The sequence below is a fragment of the Pleurodeles waltl genome, chromosome 1_1, assembly GCF_031143425.1.
Source record: "Pleurodeles waltl isolate 20211129_DDA chromosome 1_1, aPleWal1.hap1.20221129, whole genome shotgun sequence".
Classification (NCBI taxonomy): Eukaryota; Metazoa; Chordata; class Amphibia; order Caudata; family Salamandridae; genus Pleurodeles; species Pleurodeles waltl.
In genome coordinates, this window is record NC_090436.1 from 431,840,709 (window position 1) to 431,862,759 (window position 22,051).

General features: G+C 43.2%; 1 protein-coding gene across 2 annotated transcripts in view; it reads right to left on the reverse strand.

The window, feature by feature from the left end:
• The window catches only part of PTCD2 (pentatricopeptide repeat domain 2), a 256,012-nt gene that overhangs the window by 148,405 nt on the left and 85,556 nt on the right, over window positions 1-22,051 (reverse strand). For both annotated transcript variants that reach the window (XM_069224151.1, XM_069224144.1), the window contains exon 4: window positions 21,660-21,777. In XM_069224151.1, the coding sequence (XP_069080252.1) occupies window positions 21,660-21,777 (118 nt within the window). The remainder of the gene's footprint in view (window positions 1-21,659; window positions 21,778-22,051) is intronic.

A 22,051-nucleotide genomic window follows, 5' to 3' on the forward strand; every position in this document is an offset into this window, starting at 1 on the left:
TCCCCAGGATGTGGCGTTAGAGTGGGGGATGCAGGCATTTGAACTGGGGAACCAGGTTCGAGTCTCGCCATCCGATCAACATCCTATGATTCTGGACAAACCACTTACTCTCTCCATGCCTATAAAAAATTAATGCGACTTTGTGTAATGTAAGCGTTGGTCATGTAAAGTGCTCTAATATCTGTGGGTCAAGTATCTGCTATATAAAAACTGCAGAAAATGGACAAAGAAGTAAAAAGATAGCATTAACACAAGGAAAGCCAAATACCCATTTCCTGGCTGATTTGTACAAGTTACATTAGAAAACTAAGATAAATTGCGGCTTCCCTGCTTAAATTATGTGATCTTTGGCAAATATTTTATTTCACCAAAACCATTTTTTCGTCATTAATGCATGTGAAAGCACTTTCAAATACGAGAGTTCTGAATACCAGTTGTACAAAACCAGAGTGTATTAGATTTTATGGACTTAAAAGTGACCTATTAACGTCAATGCGGACGTGGAATGAAAGGCGTGGCTAAAAAGAGCCAAATACTCTGAAACTAGTTTGGTGATCTCTCATCGTCAGGTAACGACATACAAAATAATGCACACCTTAACTGAAAAATAAATAAAAGTTAAACTAATAAGTGGGAAATATGCTTGTTTATGCTATGAAACTATTTTGGTTAATACAATCACTACAGATGCATATGTGTGCAACTAGAGGCTCACACAATTTAATTGTGTTTAGCGCAGCAGGGAAAAGTAACTTGTATATTTGTAATGCTAGGAGGTCCCTGAAAGCTCTGTGAATGTTTAAGTCATTATTTTAAACATGCATTATACACAGTATTATATAGACTGCCACTAAATGAACATATAAATTTAGGTTAAAGATAAACGTTTTTCTAAAGTGTAGTTTTCAGTAACGTGCAGATTATAACTGCTGCAAACATTATTTATAACGGGCCATTAAAAGCACACACTCCATAGTTCAGCTTGGAACACCCTTACAGTACCCTCCTAAAAGTAAGTATCTTTGACATCAAGCAGCTTCAAGTGACTCCACCAATTTACCCCAAGCAGCCTTTACATTTTCCAGTTGCACACAATAGCATTTCTTTGGGAACTCAGACACCATGACAAGAAGGCTTATTTCTTTTTAGCTGCCTGCCCCTCCCTCCTGAATGCTGCACAGTAGGCTTCCTCCACTTCATCTGGGGAATCTATTGAGGGAATTATCCCTTGCCTTTTGGCTAAGAGGCAAAAATTACAGACAAATGCCGTCGTTAAGAGTTCTATCACAGACAACAGACGGCAGGGCTAATTTAGGGGCAGTCCGTGAAAATTACGGATGGGTGGTCACTGTTAGAAATGGGGTCTGTGGTTGGCAGTCAGTTTGCACTCTGTCCAAGCAGAGAACCTCACTCTAGTCAGGGTAAAGGAGATACACACCTAGGATAACCCCTGCTCACCCCCTTGGTAGCTTGGCACAAGCAGTCAGGCTTATCTCAAAGGCATTGTGTAAAGTATCTGTACAATCACACTACGTAACACAGTGAAAACACCACAAAAGGACTCAACCCCAGAAAAATAGCCAATATTTATTTGATTAAAACAAGACCAAAATGACACAAATCCAACACATTCAAGCAAAGTTATGAATTTTCAAAGATTAAACTTGAATATAGCGCTTAGAAACACAAATGCTTCAATCTGGTGTTATTACGGCATTGTGAACGAGTTGTTCCCAACAATCTGACGCCAATGGTGCCAGTCAACGAGTCGCATGGACCTCCAGGTACAGTAACTTTTGAAAGTGAGGAACCAAGCTGGTGCACGGAGTCGGGGAAGCGAGGCATCACTGGATCCAGTGCAGCGTCGGTTCTGGTGCTGCGGAGCAAAGGCATCGGTGCAAAGCGCTGGATCCTTGCGGCGGAACAGTAGAGATGAGGCAGCGGTTCCTTATGCTCCGGCAGGGTCGATGTCTGGCAGGTCAAGACGTCGTGGGGCGACCTCATGGGGTCGTGGTCACGCCACAGGGCTGCAGGCGCTGCGGCAAGTCGGGTGTCACGGACGTCGGTAATACAGTACTCGGGACTCACAAAGTCACGGGACGTCAGCAGGGCTGCGATGTCAGTTGAAGTCGTCGCACTCCAGTGGGGACCACGGCCTTGATTGCAGCCGGCGTTGCAGGGTAAGGCAGCGTTGTCCGGCATTGGTGCGCTTAGTTTTTCTTGGTTTTCAACCAGCTTTCACTCACTGGCCCAGAAACAGGAATAGACACCACCTGGAGAGTTAGGGTCCACAGCAAGTGAACCGAGAGGCTGGTAGGTGAAGTCTTTGCTGTCCCTGAGATTTCTTAACAGGAGGCAAGCTCAGTCAAAGCCTTTGGAGAAACTTCGCAAGCAGGATACACAACAAAGTCCAGTCTTTTTCCTCTCTAAGGCAGAAGCAGCAACTGCAGGCCAACCCAGCAAAGGGGCAGTACTCCTCCTCCTCCAGCTCTTCTCCTTGGCAGAAGTTCCTCTTGATCCATAAGTGTTCTAAACGTCTGGGGTTTTGGGTCTACCACTTATACTCATTTCTGCCTTGGAAGCAGGCAAACATCAAAGCAAAGTCTCTGTTGTTTACAAAATCCTGCCTTGCCCAACCCTGGCTCCAGAAACACACCAGGTGGTCAGAGACTGCATTGTGTGAGGACAGGCACAGCCCTTTCAGGTGCAGGTGTCTGCTCCTTCCTCCCCACTCTAGCCCAGGAGACTCATCAGGATATGCAGGACACTCCCCAGCTCCCTTTGTGTCACTGTCTAGAGGGAATTCACAAAATGCCCAACTATCTGTCTGACCCAAATGTGGATTCCACAGGTAGGCAGAGGCATAGAATGGTTAAGCAAGAAAATGCCCACTTTCTAAAAGTGGCATTTTCAAACTGACAATCTAAAAACCAACTTGACCAAAAGGTGTACTTTTAAACTGTGATTTCAGAGAACCCAAACTCCAGATCGGTAGAGAGAGAGAGAGGCCTTGCAATAGTGAAAACCAAATTTGGCAGTATTAAATTATCAGGACACGTAAAACACATCAGTACATGTTCTACCTTTTAAATACACTGCACCCTGCCCATGGGGCTACCTAGGGACTACCTTAGGGGTGCCTTACATGTACAAAAAGGGAAGGTTTGAGCCTGGCAAGTGGAAACACTTGCCAGGTCGAATTGGCATTTTAAAACTGCACACACAGACAATGCAGTGGCTGGTCTGAGCCATGCTTACAGGACTACTTATGTGGGTGGCACAATCAGTGCTGCAGTAGCATTTGATTTACAGTCCCTGGGCACCTCTAGTGCACTTTACTAGGGACTTACTAGTAAACCAAATATGCCAACTATGGAAAAGCCAATCACCAATACAATTGACACAGAGAGCACTTGCACCTTAGCACTGGTCAACAGTGGTAAACTGCCCAGAGAACCAAAACCAGCAACAACAAAGTCCAGCACACAGTCAAAAATACAGGAAGCAGAGGCAGAAAGGTAGGGGAAACCACGGCAAGCATAACTTGTCTACCCCATCACTAACTTGTAAAATGCATATTGGGTTTTGAAAATGTATACAAGAAGCGAAAGAAAAATATACACAAAATCAATATACATAATATAGGTATTCTATCAAGGTCTAGAAGATGGAAGCTCTGCAAGCTGCATAAGCCATCAATGCCACAAACATTTTTTCAATCACAAGTACACACAGCAGGGCTTCAAGTGGACTGGGTCCTGCCGTTGCTGAGCACTGGCAGTTCTGAAAAGAAGGTGCTAGGATGGGTCCGTACCGGGCTCTACATTTTTGCCCTCATCCTTACGGTGGAAAAAAATCTATAGTATATCGGACGCAGTTAGTATCCTGTGCAGCCTTTGATGTAATTTCAAAGAGACTTGCTATAGTTCTTTCTCAGTATCATCTTTTCAGAACTGAAGCATTTTCAACATTTTATGCAATGAAGCCAGTGTTGTAGATTATTTATCTAATGCAACAAACAGTTGACAAAGTCAATAGTCCTGGCTTGTTTTAGGTGTAATTTTAGTTGTTATATATCTGGATGCAATGACAGAAAGAAGCAGAAAAATACCATTTGGGCGGCACACTATGCTAAGCACAGATTTTTAGTTTACTCGTTTTCACGCCACACCCTTAATTATACAGGCCACGCCCCTTTGAGAGACCCACCAGTTTTTCATCCCACTTAAAGCCCGGACACCTACTATCATAAAGCCTTACAGGAGAGTTTTCCAAGGTCTGAAGTGGCTACATCTTGGACCTCAAATGTTGCTTTTTTCTTTTAACTTTAAAATAGAACAAATCATATACATCTGGATAGTTCTGAATATGTTTAGTAACAAACTAGTTTATGTCCCATGCTTGTGACAGCACAGGATAGTACTACAGCCTTTCGTCTACGTTAGATCTGAATGCAGGACCACTGGGCTATGGCTCGGTTATGAAAAGTAGGCCTCATGGTGTTTCTTCAGTAATGTTCATTTGTAAGTGCACAATAGGCAACTTCTTAGGCTACATTTTGTCAACTCTCTGGAGCATTTCCAATCTTTCAATTTCATATCTGCATATGGCGTCCCTTAGGGCTCCTCTTTAAGTCCAACTCTATTTGATATTATATAACCCCATCAGCACTGATAAGATCTTTCAGCATTAACATGTCTCAAGCTGATGATACCCAGATTGCTTTATTTATCTCTGAGAACACCTCCTACACCCAAGATCGATTTTCTTTTTGTATGTCAGCAGTTGCCATATGGAGCAATCATAACTCCTGAAAACTCAACTCTGACAAAACAGATCTTATGTTTTGGTAATAAATCGTACACAGGGCTGGCTTTAGCACAGGTGGTGCCTCTTGTGACAGTCTTTTTTGGTGCCCCCACCCTCTGCATGATCCCCTGCTTCATGATTCTCTCTCTACAACCCTCCAACGGTGCCCCTCTTCTCTTCATAGCTCCTCTCTCCCAAAATATTCATTTGTTTTATAATGCTACTCATACCAGTGTAGGATGTCAGAGCACTTTATGTCAAACATACATTATACAGAGGCAATGAATCATACATGTGTAAATCAGTCTATAGGAAATGTTACTTAACAGAATGAGAATTACAAGGTGTAGGAATCACGTCATTTGTACTAGTAGGCAGTATATTTTCAGAGCGTTTAGACGGGAATAGCACAAACTCAGGAATAAAGAGGTACAACGGTGCTCACCGCAGTCTTTTGGGTGATGCGAACAATGCAGATTTTTTAGGACAGCTTCCACCTCTTCAACTGTGGCACCCAGTGCACTGGCACTGGTCGCAACGCCCCAACACCAGCCATACACATGGCCCTCAGAACTTGGTTCCATCCCTGCTTCCAACCTCCTGCACCAGAAAGTGTGCCATTTTGTTTGATGTCAACTTGCCTTCTCAGACAACTAAGGGTGCCTCTACATGATTTGCTATCTTCAGAATGCTCCATAACTCTTTTCTACTTTTTCACACTTCATCAAGCCAAACAGTTAATCAGGTCCTTAGAAGTTTCTGTCTCGATTGTGGCAATTGCCTTTATCCCTTTTTTCCTGATTATCTTAGCAATAAACTTCAGGTGGCTCAAAATGCCGCCTGTCTAATTTTGAACCTCCCATGTCATGAATCAGTACCTCTTTATCTTGAATGTCTACATTGGCTCCCTATTCACAAATGCAGCCCCTGTGCATTATAACCAGGGGCACTGGATTTATGGGACTGTGCGGCCGTGGCGATTTTCGCATAAGAGATCTGCGCATTTGCCACATGATCCATCATCTACCACAATCTGCAGATTTTAACAAAAAATTGTATCTAGCACAAACAGTTCAGAAGTTACCTAATACGCATTGATACGTTTTGTTGCGTGGTGCAAGGCCCTTCGCAAAGCTCTCTGTTGCTTATTGTTATATTTGCGTGTTAATTTAGTACTAATGAGGTGCAACCAAGGGCCAGACAGTGTTAGTAAGTTTTAAAATGACCAAATAATGAAGTAATATTATACCAAAATGTGCTACATTGTTTGCCTTTTGTTGCCGAATAATTTACTCAACCCTGCTGCATAATTTGGGCCTCTTCTGCCGCATACTTCCAGTGGCCCTGATTTTAACTCCGGTCCCTCCTACCTCCGACAGAAGTTGCTTCCTTATAGATTTACAAGTTACGCTCAGCCGGCACCAACCTATTTCAGATTTCAGGGATTATAGAAGTGTAGTTTTGGCGGGCGGTTGTTTTCCTATGTGCGTGCTAGAATTTGAAATTCTCTTCCTGCCAATATGAGATGTATTTCTTCCCTTCCCTTCCCTTGAAGCGCACAAACTGGTTCTTTAGGTCGCCCTCATCTAATTAGTTTGTGGCTATTAGTATGGTTTACTTATTCATTGAATTAATTCACTCATTGAAAGAGGGGAAACATCCGAACACCAACAAAGTAAAAAAAAAAAAATACACAAGCTCGGGAAATAAGAAAATCAAATAAAAGGGGGATGGTTGTTTCTTCGTTATATTCTTTATTTATACACACTTTATTGGGTACAGTTAACAGGGAAAAATAAACAAGCTATATATGTATCGATTTTAAATTGGTGATAAGGTTCTAGTATGGGTTGGCAAAATGAGCATGAGGTAATCATCTAGACATTTTTGGCCGGCCCCATTGATTGATGCATTCCCTTTTCCAACTCCATGAATGGTGGTGCTTTTTCTTTGCACCAACAGTGTGCAATGTCCCTTCCAGCCAGAATTTATCTGACATCAACTAATGTGTAATTTGGGTGTGTACTGCCCATATCACCCAGTAGGTCAATTTTCAGGGAAAGCTCTATGGGGCAGCCCAATACTTGCATAAACAAGTCGAAGTCATCAACTGCCAATACTAAGTGATCTCTAGACAACTCTCTTGTGTGGGGAAAAAAAAATATCACAATTGTCTGTCCGATATCTTTGACAATTTGATGATTAGGTCATCTTCAAAAACTGCATTATTGCACTGTCGTCTCCATGTAGGAACTTAAACAGGAGTAGGCGGAGGTGTGCTGAAATCATGTGTTTTCAAGGGGCCAGTCTGGCCTCCATCAACTCCTCACCCTCTAAAGTTCCCACATCCTTCTGCCATCAGATCTGCAAGGCTGCTAAGTGGTCAGGTACATTTACTATTAGGGAACACTATAATCGTGCTGTCCCGGTCTGCTGTCCCATTATCTCCAGTGTAATAATGGCTTTGAGTAAGCTACATTTTGGAAGTGTTGACAATTCAAAAATTATTCTTTCAGGGAACATCTGAGTTGGAGATAGCAAAGGAACTGGGATCTGTGATGTACAAACTCTTTATAGTGTCTCAGAAAATTGAACGTGGCCAAGTCCACAAAAATCTCCTGGCTTGGAAATGCCAATGAGGTCCCAGTCATGGAATCCCCGCAGTGCTGCTAGTTGTCAAAGCCCCATGCCCTTCCACAATGGTCTCACGCGACAGTTTACCCCCGCCAACTGATCCAGAGGTGTGCTTCTGTTTGTAGTGCAGTGCCCCTCTCGTGGAGGCAGGAAGGGATTTGGAGATATGTGAACAGTACAGGAAGCCTATCAATGCCGGTTCCTGATGAATCTCCATGTCGTGCCTGGATCTAAAGTTTTTCACATTTATGGCTGGTAACTGTATGTCCCAGTAGTACAGGCATATGTGTGCCATGCCCAGACCATCACTGCATGGCACTCGACTGAGTGTACCAAGTAATTCTTAGGGGATTTACCACACCAAAACAACCAAAGTGAAGAAATGATCTTTAATCTCATGTGGATAGTTTTCAAGAAAAGAAAGAAGCCTTGGGAGCACAATCTTCTTAAACAACTCTACTCAGCCCAATGTAGAGTGGGAGAGCATCTCATGTCCAAAAGTACTTCCACATATTTGTCATAGGGGGGAGTCATGCCAAGTTCTCAACAACTCTTTAGTACATGTGGAGAGGTGTACCCCATAGTATTTAAAGCATCTGGCTGTATCTGGAGCTGAGGCTAGATTGATAGCTTTGTCCAAGCTTACAATCAAACCAGTAGCCTCCCCATAAAGTGCAAGAATTGTTATCAGCTTCTTGCTCGTCCATAGCAGGTAACCAAAGAAAGCAATGGGTCATTTGCGTGCAGGGGTATATGGTCCTCTAGCCCACCACTAAACTGAAAGCCTTGCACCAACTATCTTCTCTAGCCACTTGCTGTTCCATTGCTAAAGCGACATGTAGCAGGGAAAGTGAGCACTCCTGTTGAGTTGCTGTTCAGTCTAACTTGGATATATGCTCCAACTTCCGAGCCTTCCCCTCATAGTGGGCCAGAGTACCTTAGCTACCACTATCTTGTATGCCTAAAAGAGGGTATCCTTTGTAGGGACCAAACCGGTGTTTAGGTCAATATAAGGCATTGTTTTTTCATGAAGGAAAGCAGAAAAGTCGCCATATGTGAGCAAGTCTTTGTTGATGTGCCATATCCCTTATGCTCTCCAACGAGTGTGTTTTAGGGACATCTTTACTACAGAATATTCTGAGATGCCATGGGATAGAATGCGAAAACTCGCAACCCACTGCACAATGGCTGGGGGGGGGGGGGAATAGTTAATGTGTGAAAGGGACAGATGCAATGCCAAATAAAATGTGTTTCACTTGGATGCCACTTCCCCCACACATCAGTAAGTCCCAGGGAGTCAATCCAGTTTACAAGAAATGAGCTTCTAGGTGTTGGACTAGATGTCCATGACATCTGTTGACTGTGCAATCCACGGTAGCATTAAAGTCGGCTCCTATCTCACTCAATAATGGTGTCTGATAAAAGTGTGCTTAATGTTTCTTGCCTAATAGTCAACGGGGGCACTGACTTACTAGATAGCAAGGGTGACCCATCAAGAAGACCCAGAATCTGGACAAATTGTCCAGGTTTATCTGTGTATACTCAAACTGTTTTGGAAATATTGTGTAGTAGGACTGGTACATACCTGGAATCTCTTGTAAATACCTTAAAATAATGCTGAACCTGTATCGCCCCAAAAAATTAACACTCAATGCCAAGGAGATGTGTCTACTGCAGCTTACGAATGGTGGAGAAGTGCCACCTGTCACACTGAATTGCTGTTCCTCGCTTTACCATATCATTAAAGCTATTAACATTCCAGGTTATCCCTTTAAATGTCAGGTTCCTTGTGTGTGTTGTAATAAGAGCTATAGGAGCGTAAAGCAAAATGGAGAAATGTCCCATTTCCAACCACCACCCCACATCCACAAAGTGGGCCCAAAGCCCAGGAGATGGGCAGTTTCTGGCAACTGATTGTTGACCAAGAGGAACCCTTATACCACTGTCTCAAAGTGCATGTAAAAAGCGAACAAAAGATCCTCTTAACCAACCCGCCCCGACAAACTCACCGGTTCCCACACCTCACTTCAGAAGCAAAAGCTTAATAGATGAGCTAGTTTATACTAGACCTAGAACAAACCCCCACCCCGGAAACTATAAGGACCCTTTGGGGTACCGACCCAATAATGAGTCATTTCCCTTGCGGGAAAGAGGAAGGGGAAGGGGGGGATGGTGCATTGTCTGTAGGTTCACCTCAGTAAATAAGGAAGTTAATCTAGGTTTAAAATAGCATGGAAATTGCATTCTCACACCAACTGTACTCCGAAGAGGTAATTTATTGTTTTACTTTTCCATATGGGTTTAGGTATATAAAACATTACAAAAATGGCCCAGCTAAAAACTATCACAGGATAGATAGGAAAAAGGATTTTCCTGTTAGAAAAACCCTCACCCACCAGGGTTACCCTTTGGTGGCATGCTTCATCATTGGGGTTCTTCCCGTTCCACTACAGAGTGGGGCGTGCTACGATCTATGGGATACGTGGGAGCACTGATGTAGTCTCGGAATGGTGGACACTGATGAACCGGCATGGAGAAGCATGAAAAACATTGGTTGTGTTTCATTCTAAAGCTATTTCTACCACCAACTTTTTTTTCATGCTTCTCAATGCCGATCTATAGCTGTCATTTGTGGGGCAAATGGAAAGGCATGTGATAAGACAGGCTGGCTCCTTCATCCTATTTTCATGGTGACCCATCAACTGGAGAGGATGTTCCAGGCTCCCTACTAGCTTTTAAGACTCTAAAGCCCGAACTCTTGCTCCTCGACCATCTATTATTTGGGAGCCATATCAACTAACACATAGCACTGTGCACTTGAAAGTGGAGGAAACCATTCCATTCCATTCCATTCCACGCATCTTGTAATTTTCCAGGAGAGTTGGGCTTTCTAAAAGGTAGCAAAACAATGATTTTCCTTGACTTCTCACTGACCATTCAGCCATACATTCTTCAAGACGGTGAAGCACAAGTTGAAAGAACTGAGATTGAAAAACGCCTTGTTTCCAACCATGTTAAAGATTATGCCAGATAAATGTGCCAACTTTTCTTTTTTTTTTTAACAGAGCCAGAAGTGGATTGAGATTGGGCTAAGCAGGATCTTTGTGCACATGGAATGGTGGTTCTGATCACCCACCCCACCCCCAGAATGACATCATAAACTGCACACAAACTGACCTTTTACTCCACTGGGAATGAGGGGTATTAACACATACCAACTGGAAGAATGGATCAGCTGAGAGCCCTTTGTTCTGGATAATGGGACAGGGATGCCCCATCTCCCTTACTATTTTCACTAGCCCTGGAACCAATAGCTATCATATAACACTCAAAGGGATGGGATTGGGGCCTTCTGCTTGCTGAAGGTATCCATGTAGTGTCATTTTACACTGAGGACATGTTGCTATATATTAAACATGTCACTTGTGCCACTACAGAGACAATTCAAACCCTGCAAAAATTTGGGGTAGTGTCTGGTTTGAGCCTTAACTCCTAAAAGTCATGCTTTTTTCTATACCTCCAAATGTCAGACACAGGGGTGTGGCTAGATCAGAGTGTGTTACCTTTTTCTCTCTTACAATTTAGAGTATTTCACAAGTAATCAGTACCTCGTAGACAAGAACCTGACCAAGGGTATTTCAGCACAAAGGTCCCAGGTAATGTTCTTGAAAACTCTACCATTTCAGTGAAGGGAAAATTCATGCTTATCAAATGGTCATGCTGCTCTGCCTCCTCTACAGCTTAGTGTAGTGGTTCCCAACCTTTTGATTTCTGTGGACCCCCACTTTAACATTAATGGAACCCAGGGACCCCCACTGAATCATCATGGGAATCCGGGGACCCCCGCCTGAATCATTACTGGAAGCTGGGGACCTATTTTGTCAATATTTGTTAATATTTTTTAATTTTCTAGGCTCTCGCGGACCCCCTGAGAAGGCTTCGCGGACCCCCAGGGGTCCCCGGACCACAGGTTGGGAACCACTGGCTTAGTGAATATTCCCTTACTGCTCCCCAGGAAGTTTCGAGACTCACACACAATGCGGGGACACTTGATCTGGAACTTGGGCAGACACAGAGTTACATTAGCTAGATTTCTAGTTCATCAAGGGGGATTAGAGTGCCTTAATTTTGAACATTACTACTTGGCTACACAGCAGCAGTATGCCTACCACTGGCTGTATTGCAGCTCTTTAAAGAAAACCAGTACCATGCAATCTCACCTGCAAGTTGAATCCTAAACACCCTCTTCCTCCTCCACTTGTGGTCACGATGCAACTACGAAAAGGTGGGTCTCTCAATGATGGGTGGCCGTTTCCAAGTTGGCTACTTTTGCATTTAAAACATTGGTTGCAGAGTACAACATTCCTAAAGAGCAATTTCTGAAACACAGATCCTGGATAATACACTTGGAGAAAATTGGAATATAATGGAAGAAAACCCACAAACACATGCTCGTACATGGCACACATATCAGAGGCAGGGCCAGAAGACTGATTAGCTGGCTAAGCAAGGCAACTCAGTCCCACACTGGAGCATGCCTATGTGGTCTATTACCCAGTAGTCAGAAGGACACATGCAGACTTTTACTTGCAAAGTATAGGTTGTTTATTAAAGAACTACTGTCACTACATTGGTGAAATGACCAAAAAAAAAAACAGAACTCAGAATTACGTTTCCTTCCTTTATCTCCAGGGACTTGTTGAACTATGTTTCCTCTATAGGTCACTGCTGTTTTGGAGTCTTCATCACCCCTCAGGATATGGCTTAGTGGCCCTCGAATATAAGCATAGAACATTATATCAGTAAGTATTACTACATGGTCGTGTGCCTTTTGGTGCTCGGTGTGCCCCTCACCAGGTGCTCAGGGTTCAGTGTTTCCAACTGGTGTAGGAGGTCTAGCACACCCCTCCCTTGTGCCCTTGTATCCCAGCCCACCACCTTTCAAATAAGCCCACACAGGGTGGGAGGACTTGCCTGGTTGCTAAACATGGCTCTCTTGGGTCGTAGCTTTGGGGGTTACAGCATCCACTTCTGCTCTGGACCTGCTCACGGTTCTCTGCTGAAGGAGACCTCCCTCCTCGATCCTGGTTCTCCTGCCTCCTCTCACTTCTCATTGGTCCTTCTCCGATCCCATAGGGGTTATTGGTCCCTCTTATGTCGATCACAGCCTCAACACGGTTTTCTTGCATGCCTGGTTGGTCAATGCACCTGGGGAATATACTGCGGCCATACTGGAAGGTACAGGTGCATTTAGTGCTGTACTGTATGTCTTGTCTGAGGCATGGTTGGCAGAGATATTGGGTGGTGCATACGTGTCCATATTACACTGCCTTCTCCTTGGACGATCGGGCCATTCAGTGAGCAGATACCTGGATAGAAAATCTGTGATGACTTGCAGTTTTCCAGGAACATGGAAGATCTGAAAAGAAAATGGTTGCGAGGCAAGAAACCATTGAAGCACCGCCTAATTTGTACTTTTATGTTGTACAAGTCAAGTAAGGGGGGGGGAAGTGGTTGGTCAAAAGGATAAAGGGTCTGCCTAAGAGATAATATTGTAAGGCTTCCATGGCCCATTTAATGGTAGACATTCTTTTTCCATGGTTCAATAATGGGTCTCTCTAGGAAACAGTTTACAACTTGGGTAAACTATCGATCTTAATTCTCCGTGGTGATAAGGCTGTGAGAGTACAGCCACTAGATCCCGACCGGAGACGTCAGTTTGCAATACAAATGTCTTATTAAAGTCTAGGCAGATCAGAATTGAGTCCTGGCAAAGAGTGTTGTTTAATAGTTGGAAGCTGTTCTTGTGAGCCTCCGTCCACACAATTTGTTTCCTGGGGCATTTCTGAGTCAGGTGGGCTGTGAGAGGACTTGCGAGCTTGAAAAATCGAGGTATGAACCTATGTTAATACTCTGCCAGGACTAGGAAAGGTTGTATTTTTCATTTGGTTGTCATATTGGATGGTGAACCCCAAACAGTCTATTAGGCCTGCTGCAAAAGTATTTTGTTGGGATCAATTGTATGACCGGTTTGCTGTAAGGTGATCAGGACTTTTTGGAGGTGCTGTAAATGTGTCTCACAGTCAGGACTATAGACTACTATATTGTCCAGGTATGCTCCCACGTAGGCCTGGTGAGCTCTCAACAGTACATCCATGAGCTTTTGAAGGTGGCAGGGGGTCCGTGTAGACCAAAGGGCATGACCTTAAAGTGGTACAACCCGGAAGGGGTTACAAAGGCTGTTTTTTCTCGTGCCTCAGGAGAGAAAGGGATTTGCCAGTACCTCTTTGTTAGGTCTATGGTGGACATCACTTGGGGCCCCCGAGTCTCTCTACCAACATGTCCACTTGAGGCATTGGATATGTATGGAATTTCGAGATGTGACTCACTTGTCAAAAGTCGATTAAAAATCAAAGGCTTCCGTCTGGTTTCAGAACTAGAACTACAGGTGACTACCAAGCACCTTGGGAGGGTTCAATGATGTCTGCCTTGAGCATGGTTTCAACTTCTTGTTCCATTGCCCTCCAACGGGCTTCAGGGATACGGTATGGTTTAAGTTTAACTACCTGTGCTCTTTCTGTGACAATGTCATGGGATACCAGGGATGTCTGTCCAGGCAGTCTTGCTCAGACACCTGGATAGTCATCTAAAACAGTGAGTAATTGTTGTTTCTGTTCAGCCGTTAAAGGGTTACCTGTGTTTACTAGTTCGACATATAGTCTTCCCGAAATAGGAGAAGAAGGATGTCTAGGGGTATAGTGGTATTTATGTAATGTACTGGTCTTTCAGTGGCTGGATGAATCGTGGGTAGCTCTTCCCACGTTTTTAGTAAGTTAACATGATATATCTGACCCACCGACCTTTAAGTGGTATGGCCGCTAGATAAGTAACAGGGATCACACAATCTTGTACAGGATATAGTCCCTGCCAGGTTGCTAAACGTTTTCTGGTTGGCTGTAGGAACCAGGTTCAACCTTGTCTCCTCCCTTGAACCCTCTCATTTCAGCATTTTTGTTGTAAAACTGCTTTTGGTTCAATTGTCTCTTTTAAGAACGTACTATATTGCCGAAGTGGCTGTCCCTCATAGTCTTCTTCTGTTCATTGTTCCGCTGCCATATCAAGTAAGGTATGGGCTTTTCCCCTGAATAGAAGTTCAAATGGAGAGTTTCCCGTTGACTTCTGTTTGTGTGTTCTAATAGCAAAGAGCACCAATAGCAATTTCTGATTCTAGTCTCTACTGCTTTCATGTATTAGTTTTTTCAATATTGTCTCAATTGTTCGGTTATACAGCTCCGCCAGACCATCTGTCTGGATGATAAACAGCATACGGATCTGATGGGTCTGTAGTAGCATATATGTCTGATGCATTAATTTAGACATAAAGGGTGTACCTTGATCTGATAACAGTTCACAAGGAAACCCCATCCATGAAAAGAAAGAAACCATAGCGTGGGCAATAGCTGTAGTGGACAGGCTAGTTAGGGGTATTGCCTTGGGATAATGCTTGGCACAGTCCACGAGGACAAGGATATACTGAAGTCCTCAGGTGGATGGAGACAATGGCCTGACTAGGTCCATTCCAACTTATTGAAATCGGATATCAATAATGGGACAGGGTTGGGGGGGGGGGGAGACTCTGGCTACTCCTGCTGGATTAACCAACTGGCATCTAGGATAGACAGCACAGAACCGGGCTACTTCCCAGTACACCCCTGGTCAGTAAAACGTACCCAATACATATGTTATTGTGTGTTACTGACCATAATGAATATCCCCAGCTTCATTATGCACAAGATGGAGAACCACATCCTGTATCTAACAAAGCACAAACAGGGCAACGATTTAGACAGACCTTTCTTCTGTAGGTTGGCGTTTCATTTCCTGTCACCAATATTCTACTCTTAGTATACCCCCAGAAGGACTGGCCACTTGGTAGGTTGCTTGTAGCTTACCAGACAACAGTGGTGCTGTGAACTGACCCCATCTCTCCTGTGGCTAGGTTGCAGTTGTAGCTACTCTCTCAAAATTGACAATAAAATAGTCAGGGTCATCCCCATCTTGGTATTTCTGGTAGTACCATTCCCAGCAAATTAGGATCTACTCTTGCACTAGATATAGCGTCAGTAAGGCATAGTATTGCTGTGTCCTGTACTTTCTGGTTTGTTGTCCGTGTTGCCTGTTCTTTTAGGGGTTCCTGAAATGCCTCATGGTCTTTTGCCCAGTGTGGGTCTGTTGCTCTAACATAAGCTGCAAGTGACATTGTCCCCTCTGCCAATTGGGCTGCCATTGCCTCTATAGCAAAGGGTTGCGTCATACTAGCTATCACTCGCGATAAGATCAGACTTCTGACACCACTGTGGTCTATTACCCAATAGTCAAAAGGACACACAGGGGCTTTTATTTGGAAAGTATAGGTTCTTTACTGAAGAACACAATCTTCCCGGCTCCCCTCTGTCACTGGCTCACAGTCCTCTGTTGAAGGAGACTTCTCTCCTTGATCCTGATTCTCCGGCGTCTCTTCACTTCGGTAGCAGTCTCCCACACGTAGCCCACTCGCTGGTTCTTCTCCCCATAAGAGTTTGTTGGTCCCTCTTTAATGTCAAACATAGCCTCAACGTGGTTCTCCTGTATGGCTTGTGCAGAATCAATAGATGCGCCTGAGGAATATCAGGTGGCCATATTGGAAAGTAGGGGATCGTTTAGTGCTCTCATCTGAGGCATGGTGGCAACCATGTTGGGTGGTGCATGCATGTCCTGCACCGTACTACATCCTACTAAATCGCTGACAGCAATGGGAGAACGAGATAGGTAGAGTGTTTCATGACAAGGAGTGGGGAAGAGGACCTAGTTTATCCATATGCGATCACGTAATGTCAAATTCAAATACATCCACTATAACCTGCTGCACAGAGCCAACCAGACTCTGATTAATATCAACACATTAGTCCCTGCAGCAAGTTTCTGCCTTCAATGCCACGTATTGCAAGCTGGTTTCAAACTTGTGCTGTGGGACTGCCCCTTCGCAATGTGATATGGAGTTCACATCACTAACAAACTGTTTGAGATAATGGACACTGGTGGTCTATGTCACTTGGAGAGCTGCTTTCTTGGGGTCTTTAAGTTCTCAAAAGCATAACGTAGAAACCAAATTCCTAGGTCTATGTCTGGTAGTAGTACAAAGGGCTATGGCAATGAGATGGAAGGCTAATGATTGCAGAACAACCACTTCATGGCTTAGAAGCACCCGAAGATGAGCTGAAGCAGATAACATGGCTCTACATAGGAAAAACGGCCTGACAGCTAAGAAAACACTCATAGCTAGGCAGAGGGATGACATGCTACATGCTTTTAGGGATGCAATCAGACATGACTCTACATCACTGTGACTTCCCAGGCCCTCATCTAGATATATGTGATACCTCAATTACAGGCCTCGAAAATCATAAAAATGTTACCAGACCTGCAGGTCTAGTGACTTAAATAATCTACTTGACCTAACTGTAATGCTCTTGACCCATAAATTGTTTTCAAGTTATGCAATCCTGAGCCACCATTTTCTTCATTATCACATATGATAACACTTTTAAATGTTAGTGCAGCATGTCTGTTGTACACAAACTCTTGTTCAATAGACTAAATGTTTGCCCCATATATAATACAAATTTAGCCGCATATAGAATATACATGACCCCTGACTTGCCTCCTAGTCAGGTCCACTGAAATTATGTGATGGTGCGTCCATGGCGATTTTCGCAGAATTATAGATTTCCCGCATTTGCCATGTAATTTATAATCAGCTGAATAGTTGTCAGATTTTACCAAAAATGTTGTTTCTAGTTCAAATGGTTCAAAAGTTACTAAATATGCGACAACACGTGTTGCCAAGCAATAAAAAGCCCTTTGCAAAGCTAGACTGGCCACCTTTTTGTTACTTATTGCCATATTTGGGCATTAAATTGGTACTAATGAGGAGCGCCCAGAGTGTGTTACCAAGTTTACAAATTACTAAATAATGAAGGAATTTTACAGCAAAATGTGCCACATTATTTGGCTTTTCTTGCCACATAATTTACTCAACCCTGCTGCATAATTTGGACCTCTCCTGCTGCATAATTCCAGTGGCTCTGCTTTGTCATCATTTGCCATCATTGTCATTGGGACGGAGCAAGAACGTTTCTCTAATTATGGTTCAAAACTATCACTTTGAATGTATATATAACTAAACATGTAGTGGTACCCTACTGTCAATCCCAATCAGCACATTTTACATAGAAATAGCCACAAAATGTCCAAGTGACATGCGATTTTACCGATACACCTGTATAGTTTACAAACAGTAATGTGCGGAAATCGAGTTTCTGCAAATATTTGTCATTTGGACATCACCATGTAAAGTGTTCTGAAATGTTTTGCTCCTATTTAAATCTTTGCATCACAATTCTGAACTAAAAAAGTGAATTTTAAATTCCTAATATATTTCGAAATATTTGTACTATTTATTAACACACTATTTACATGTGTTAAAAAAATGACATCCTGCAGCCTTTTGTTTCACAATGATTGCCAAAAAGCTCACTTTACAAACTTGTTTAACTGTAGTGAGAGGAAAAAGGTGAAGACCATTTTCAGGATAAGATAAGCAGCATTTAGTAAAAAGACAAAATGACATTGGACCGATGTCCCTGAACAGACAGCAAATGTGTGAAGATACATTAAAAGGCATCATTATTGCTCATTCAATTTCTGAATGAACAGAACACCTGTTCCATTCAAGCTCAAGTGCCAGAACGGAGCAGTAGACCATGAAAATAGCTCGACCTGATACAATCTCACTTGCCATAGCGAGTGGCCCAGTACAATTTTCAAGGCCTGAATTGATACTTTTATTTGCCATAAATACTGAATTAACTAACCATACCTGTATGCATAACACAACTGGTACTTTTGTATCCTTGTACATATGTATGTAAAAGACCTGTACTGGACCAACCCTGGGACCTACATGAGTGAGAATTAACGGAAATGTACACTTTAAACATATACTTGGATATGGTGCACTAATTACGGCAGTTTCTGTAATAGTCCTGCATTACATGTTTATCAGATTTGTTAATTTGCGTACAAAGAAATAAGGATCAATTTGTTGTAATTTTGCTATACCACCAGCTCATAGTTTAAAAAAAATATAAAAGAATGCCGGAAAACCCATAATGTCTTGCAAAACATATACTTGCTCATTGGTTGTGACAGGAAAAGCGGCAGCAGCACTATGAAAAACAAAAGCTACAAAGTGCAAAATGAAACCGAGAAATAGCAAACTCGGAGGGCAGAACTCAGTTCCTTACCCTTTCTATATCTTTATCTAACTCTTGCAGGTTCTTGTTTATCCATACTTTCTCCTTTGGTCACTGTTTTCTTATCTTTCACTTCCTTCTGTCTCCCCTTTCTGCCTTTCTTATTGTTGCTCTGGGGCAGGTTTGATGATAAAAGCTTAAGTCCTGGTCCCAAAGCATGCTTGTTGGTGTCCATGAGCTGCCCCAGGTACGCACTGATTACTACCCTGCGGGATGAAATTCATTCTTTTAGAAACTAAAGAGACTCTACTCGCAGCACTTTTAAGTACACATTCGAACTGGAACACAGTTACAGTAACTAGATACTCCCCAGGACACAATGTGACAGAATTCCTTGAAACAAAAACATCCTAGATACAAAAACATCACAGCACCAATTCCATATGCTCACCATTGAAAGTATCCCAGATGAGCCGACACTCGTCTGAGCACAGACTTTCATCACACTGGTAGACTTTGCACTCCTAGTAGAAATCCCACCCGTGTGCAACCACAACAGAAAACATGGGACCGGTGAATAACGAGCGCTGTGGACCACAGAAGCCGCTAACATCAAATGTAGTCTCTACAAAATAAACGGTACTGCACTCTGAAGAGGAAATGACTATGCTCCAAGAGCAAACCGGCAAACAACAACGGTTTCACCAATTAAAACACTATTTGTGCAGTGTCTGTTTACACAGTAGCACAAAGGCCAGGTAACCCGAGGATGCCCAAGTCTAGTCTGCCTCAGTCTTTAACGCCTCTGGTGCTGCGGTGAGGGCTTTTCTGGAACTGTCCCAACACCTGCCCCTGCACCTCAGACTGTACGCCATGAGACTGATTACGACCTTGGCGGAGGGGATTACTCGGTCACAAAGCATGTTCGCCGTATTACAAGTTACACAGGATTTAATGGAACCAGTAATGCGGCGGGCGGGATGTCCGTCACGTTTGAGACAGAGTAATCCCCTCCGCCACGGTCGTAATCAGTCCCTGTGTCTGGATTCGTGCGCTCTTTGCAGCTTTTACTCAAATCCATTCCTATGAGGGTTTAAATCTCCAGAGGCCTTCTTCGAGAGATGGGATTCAAGGGGTCGAGGCTCAGGGAAGTGGAACTCACGCTTCAGAGCCTACCTTCTCCTCCCCTGGACTGAAAGCTGCCTGCCAATGCTTTCCACCCTGTGAAAGCCCTGCAAGTGCTCTCTACCCTCTGGGGCTCACGCACTGCTGCCCACAGGGTCCACCGTCCTTCCCAGAAGTATTACTCCTGAGAGGCCATGACACAGGGCTGTGTGTAGTAAAGGGATACGCTGCTTGCATGCCACAGCCCACCTATGCACAATGAGCTGTCACCTTTCTGCAATCAGTGGCACCTGAGCATTTGGTTCATTCATAGCAATTGCACCAGGCACGAAGATAATGTTGAATTATCTTTCACTATTGGACTTGTGACCAATAACAACTGCTTTTTGCACTCCAAATGCGGCTCAATATTTTCGACATGAAAAACATTAATGTCCAGAGATTAGTTTTAAGCGCACGTTAGGTTTTGAGTGTCCCAGGGGTTCGGAATCATCACACAAATGTGATGCTCAAGGTTCACCCACATTAGTGATCTTGGGGATAGCTCAAACTCTGCCTGTTGGAAGGCCAAGGATTTCCTTAAGTTAGGCCCTTGTTCTACAAAAGCAGGAGGAAAAGGAGGCAGTTTCAGCTGGGACCCGTAACAGGGTTTGAATGCACCTTAGCACTGATTAAGGTGTTTGGGTGCAAAAGCACCCTACAAACACACTGCTTTTTAAGCCACGTGGACATTTTGAGATCAAGTATGGTTTTGGGCCTTGTCATTACCTCAGCGAGGGGCAAATAAAAAGGTAGCTTTCCAATGTAGCTACTGGAGCTAGCCAGCGTAGCCACCTAACGTGTAGTCTGAGCCAGTTGGTAAAAGGGCATCTGAAGGAGTCTATTTCAGAAATCAAATAAATGGCTGGGAGCTAGGGCAAAATGCATATAGTTATACCTTCAACATTTGTGGCTATTAGATGTACTGTCAGCAGATTCAAGATTTCACAGCAGATCCTATCAATGTTATCTTAAAAACAAAAAAAAAACAAAAAAAGAACTCATTGCGGAGTTAGTGACACTTGCTGTTCAAGGGCTACAGATTACAACACACAATAAAATCGCACTTTTTGGGTGTTGGTAACTCCAAAGATTTCCCGGCAACAGTGCTTTCTCTGCTGAGATAAACAAATTGGTATACTGTCATATATGGACATGAAGGGCTTATCAATCAACCTTTAGGTAGTAGGCTCCTAATTTACAATTCAAACGTAATAAAAACATAGATCACGCCTACAGTTTGACTCGTAATAGGCAACTTCCTAAGTCAGATAAGATATTGCAAGTGATAGATATAGAGAACATTTGGCCTCCCCCTCAAACTGCCAAGACATTGACATCAGCAGTCCAAATTGGTACCGACAGCTTTTTACACTGGAGTTTCATGAAACTGTGGCCAGTTTAAGTTCATGAAAATCCAAGGTTCCTGCAGATTTCCAATGTACATTGCGAGTGCAATTAAGTAGACTGTCGGTTCTCAGTCATTGCTTCTTTTCTGGAGCACAAATGTAGCTACTGAGTTATCTGAGAGTTTATAAAAGATACAGTTTGAGAGGATAAGAATCACAGTTCAGTCCATCAGAACTTCTGAGATGCAATAGTTTTCGCTCAAATCAAATCATTAAATGTGGGACTCACATTCCCAAACCAGTTACATTTACAATTAGGTACGATAATGAGTAACAATTATAGTCAGAGAAACTGGCTAGTTTATGCCCATGCAACCAGCAGTGGTAACTATTTAAACAAGCCACGTACCTTATCCTTGATTAGTTCCAATGCAGTTTCAGGCAGATCCAACTCATAGCATAATCTAATAAATAGGGGCCCAAATTTAAACTCGCCAAATCTCCCATTTATGTTCTCTGAATGGTACCTAAGAAATGAATCACAAGAAGAGATGTAAAAGATCTATGGTGGGACACATGCAAGCACATCTAAGCTGCATACCCGTGTAAATTACATTTATTTGTTGTATAAATAAGTAACCATGCTAAATCATACATTATATACCATTGAGGGATCTGTGGACATCATAAACCCTTAGGCCTGAGACCACGTGCTTTGGAAGTGTCCCTGAACCCTGAAATAGCAACACACAACATAGGATCATATCACAAATTGCCTGATCTTTAGTTTTTATATTACAG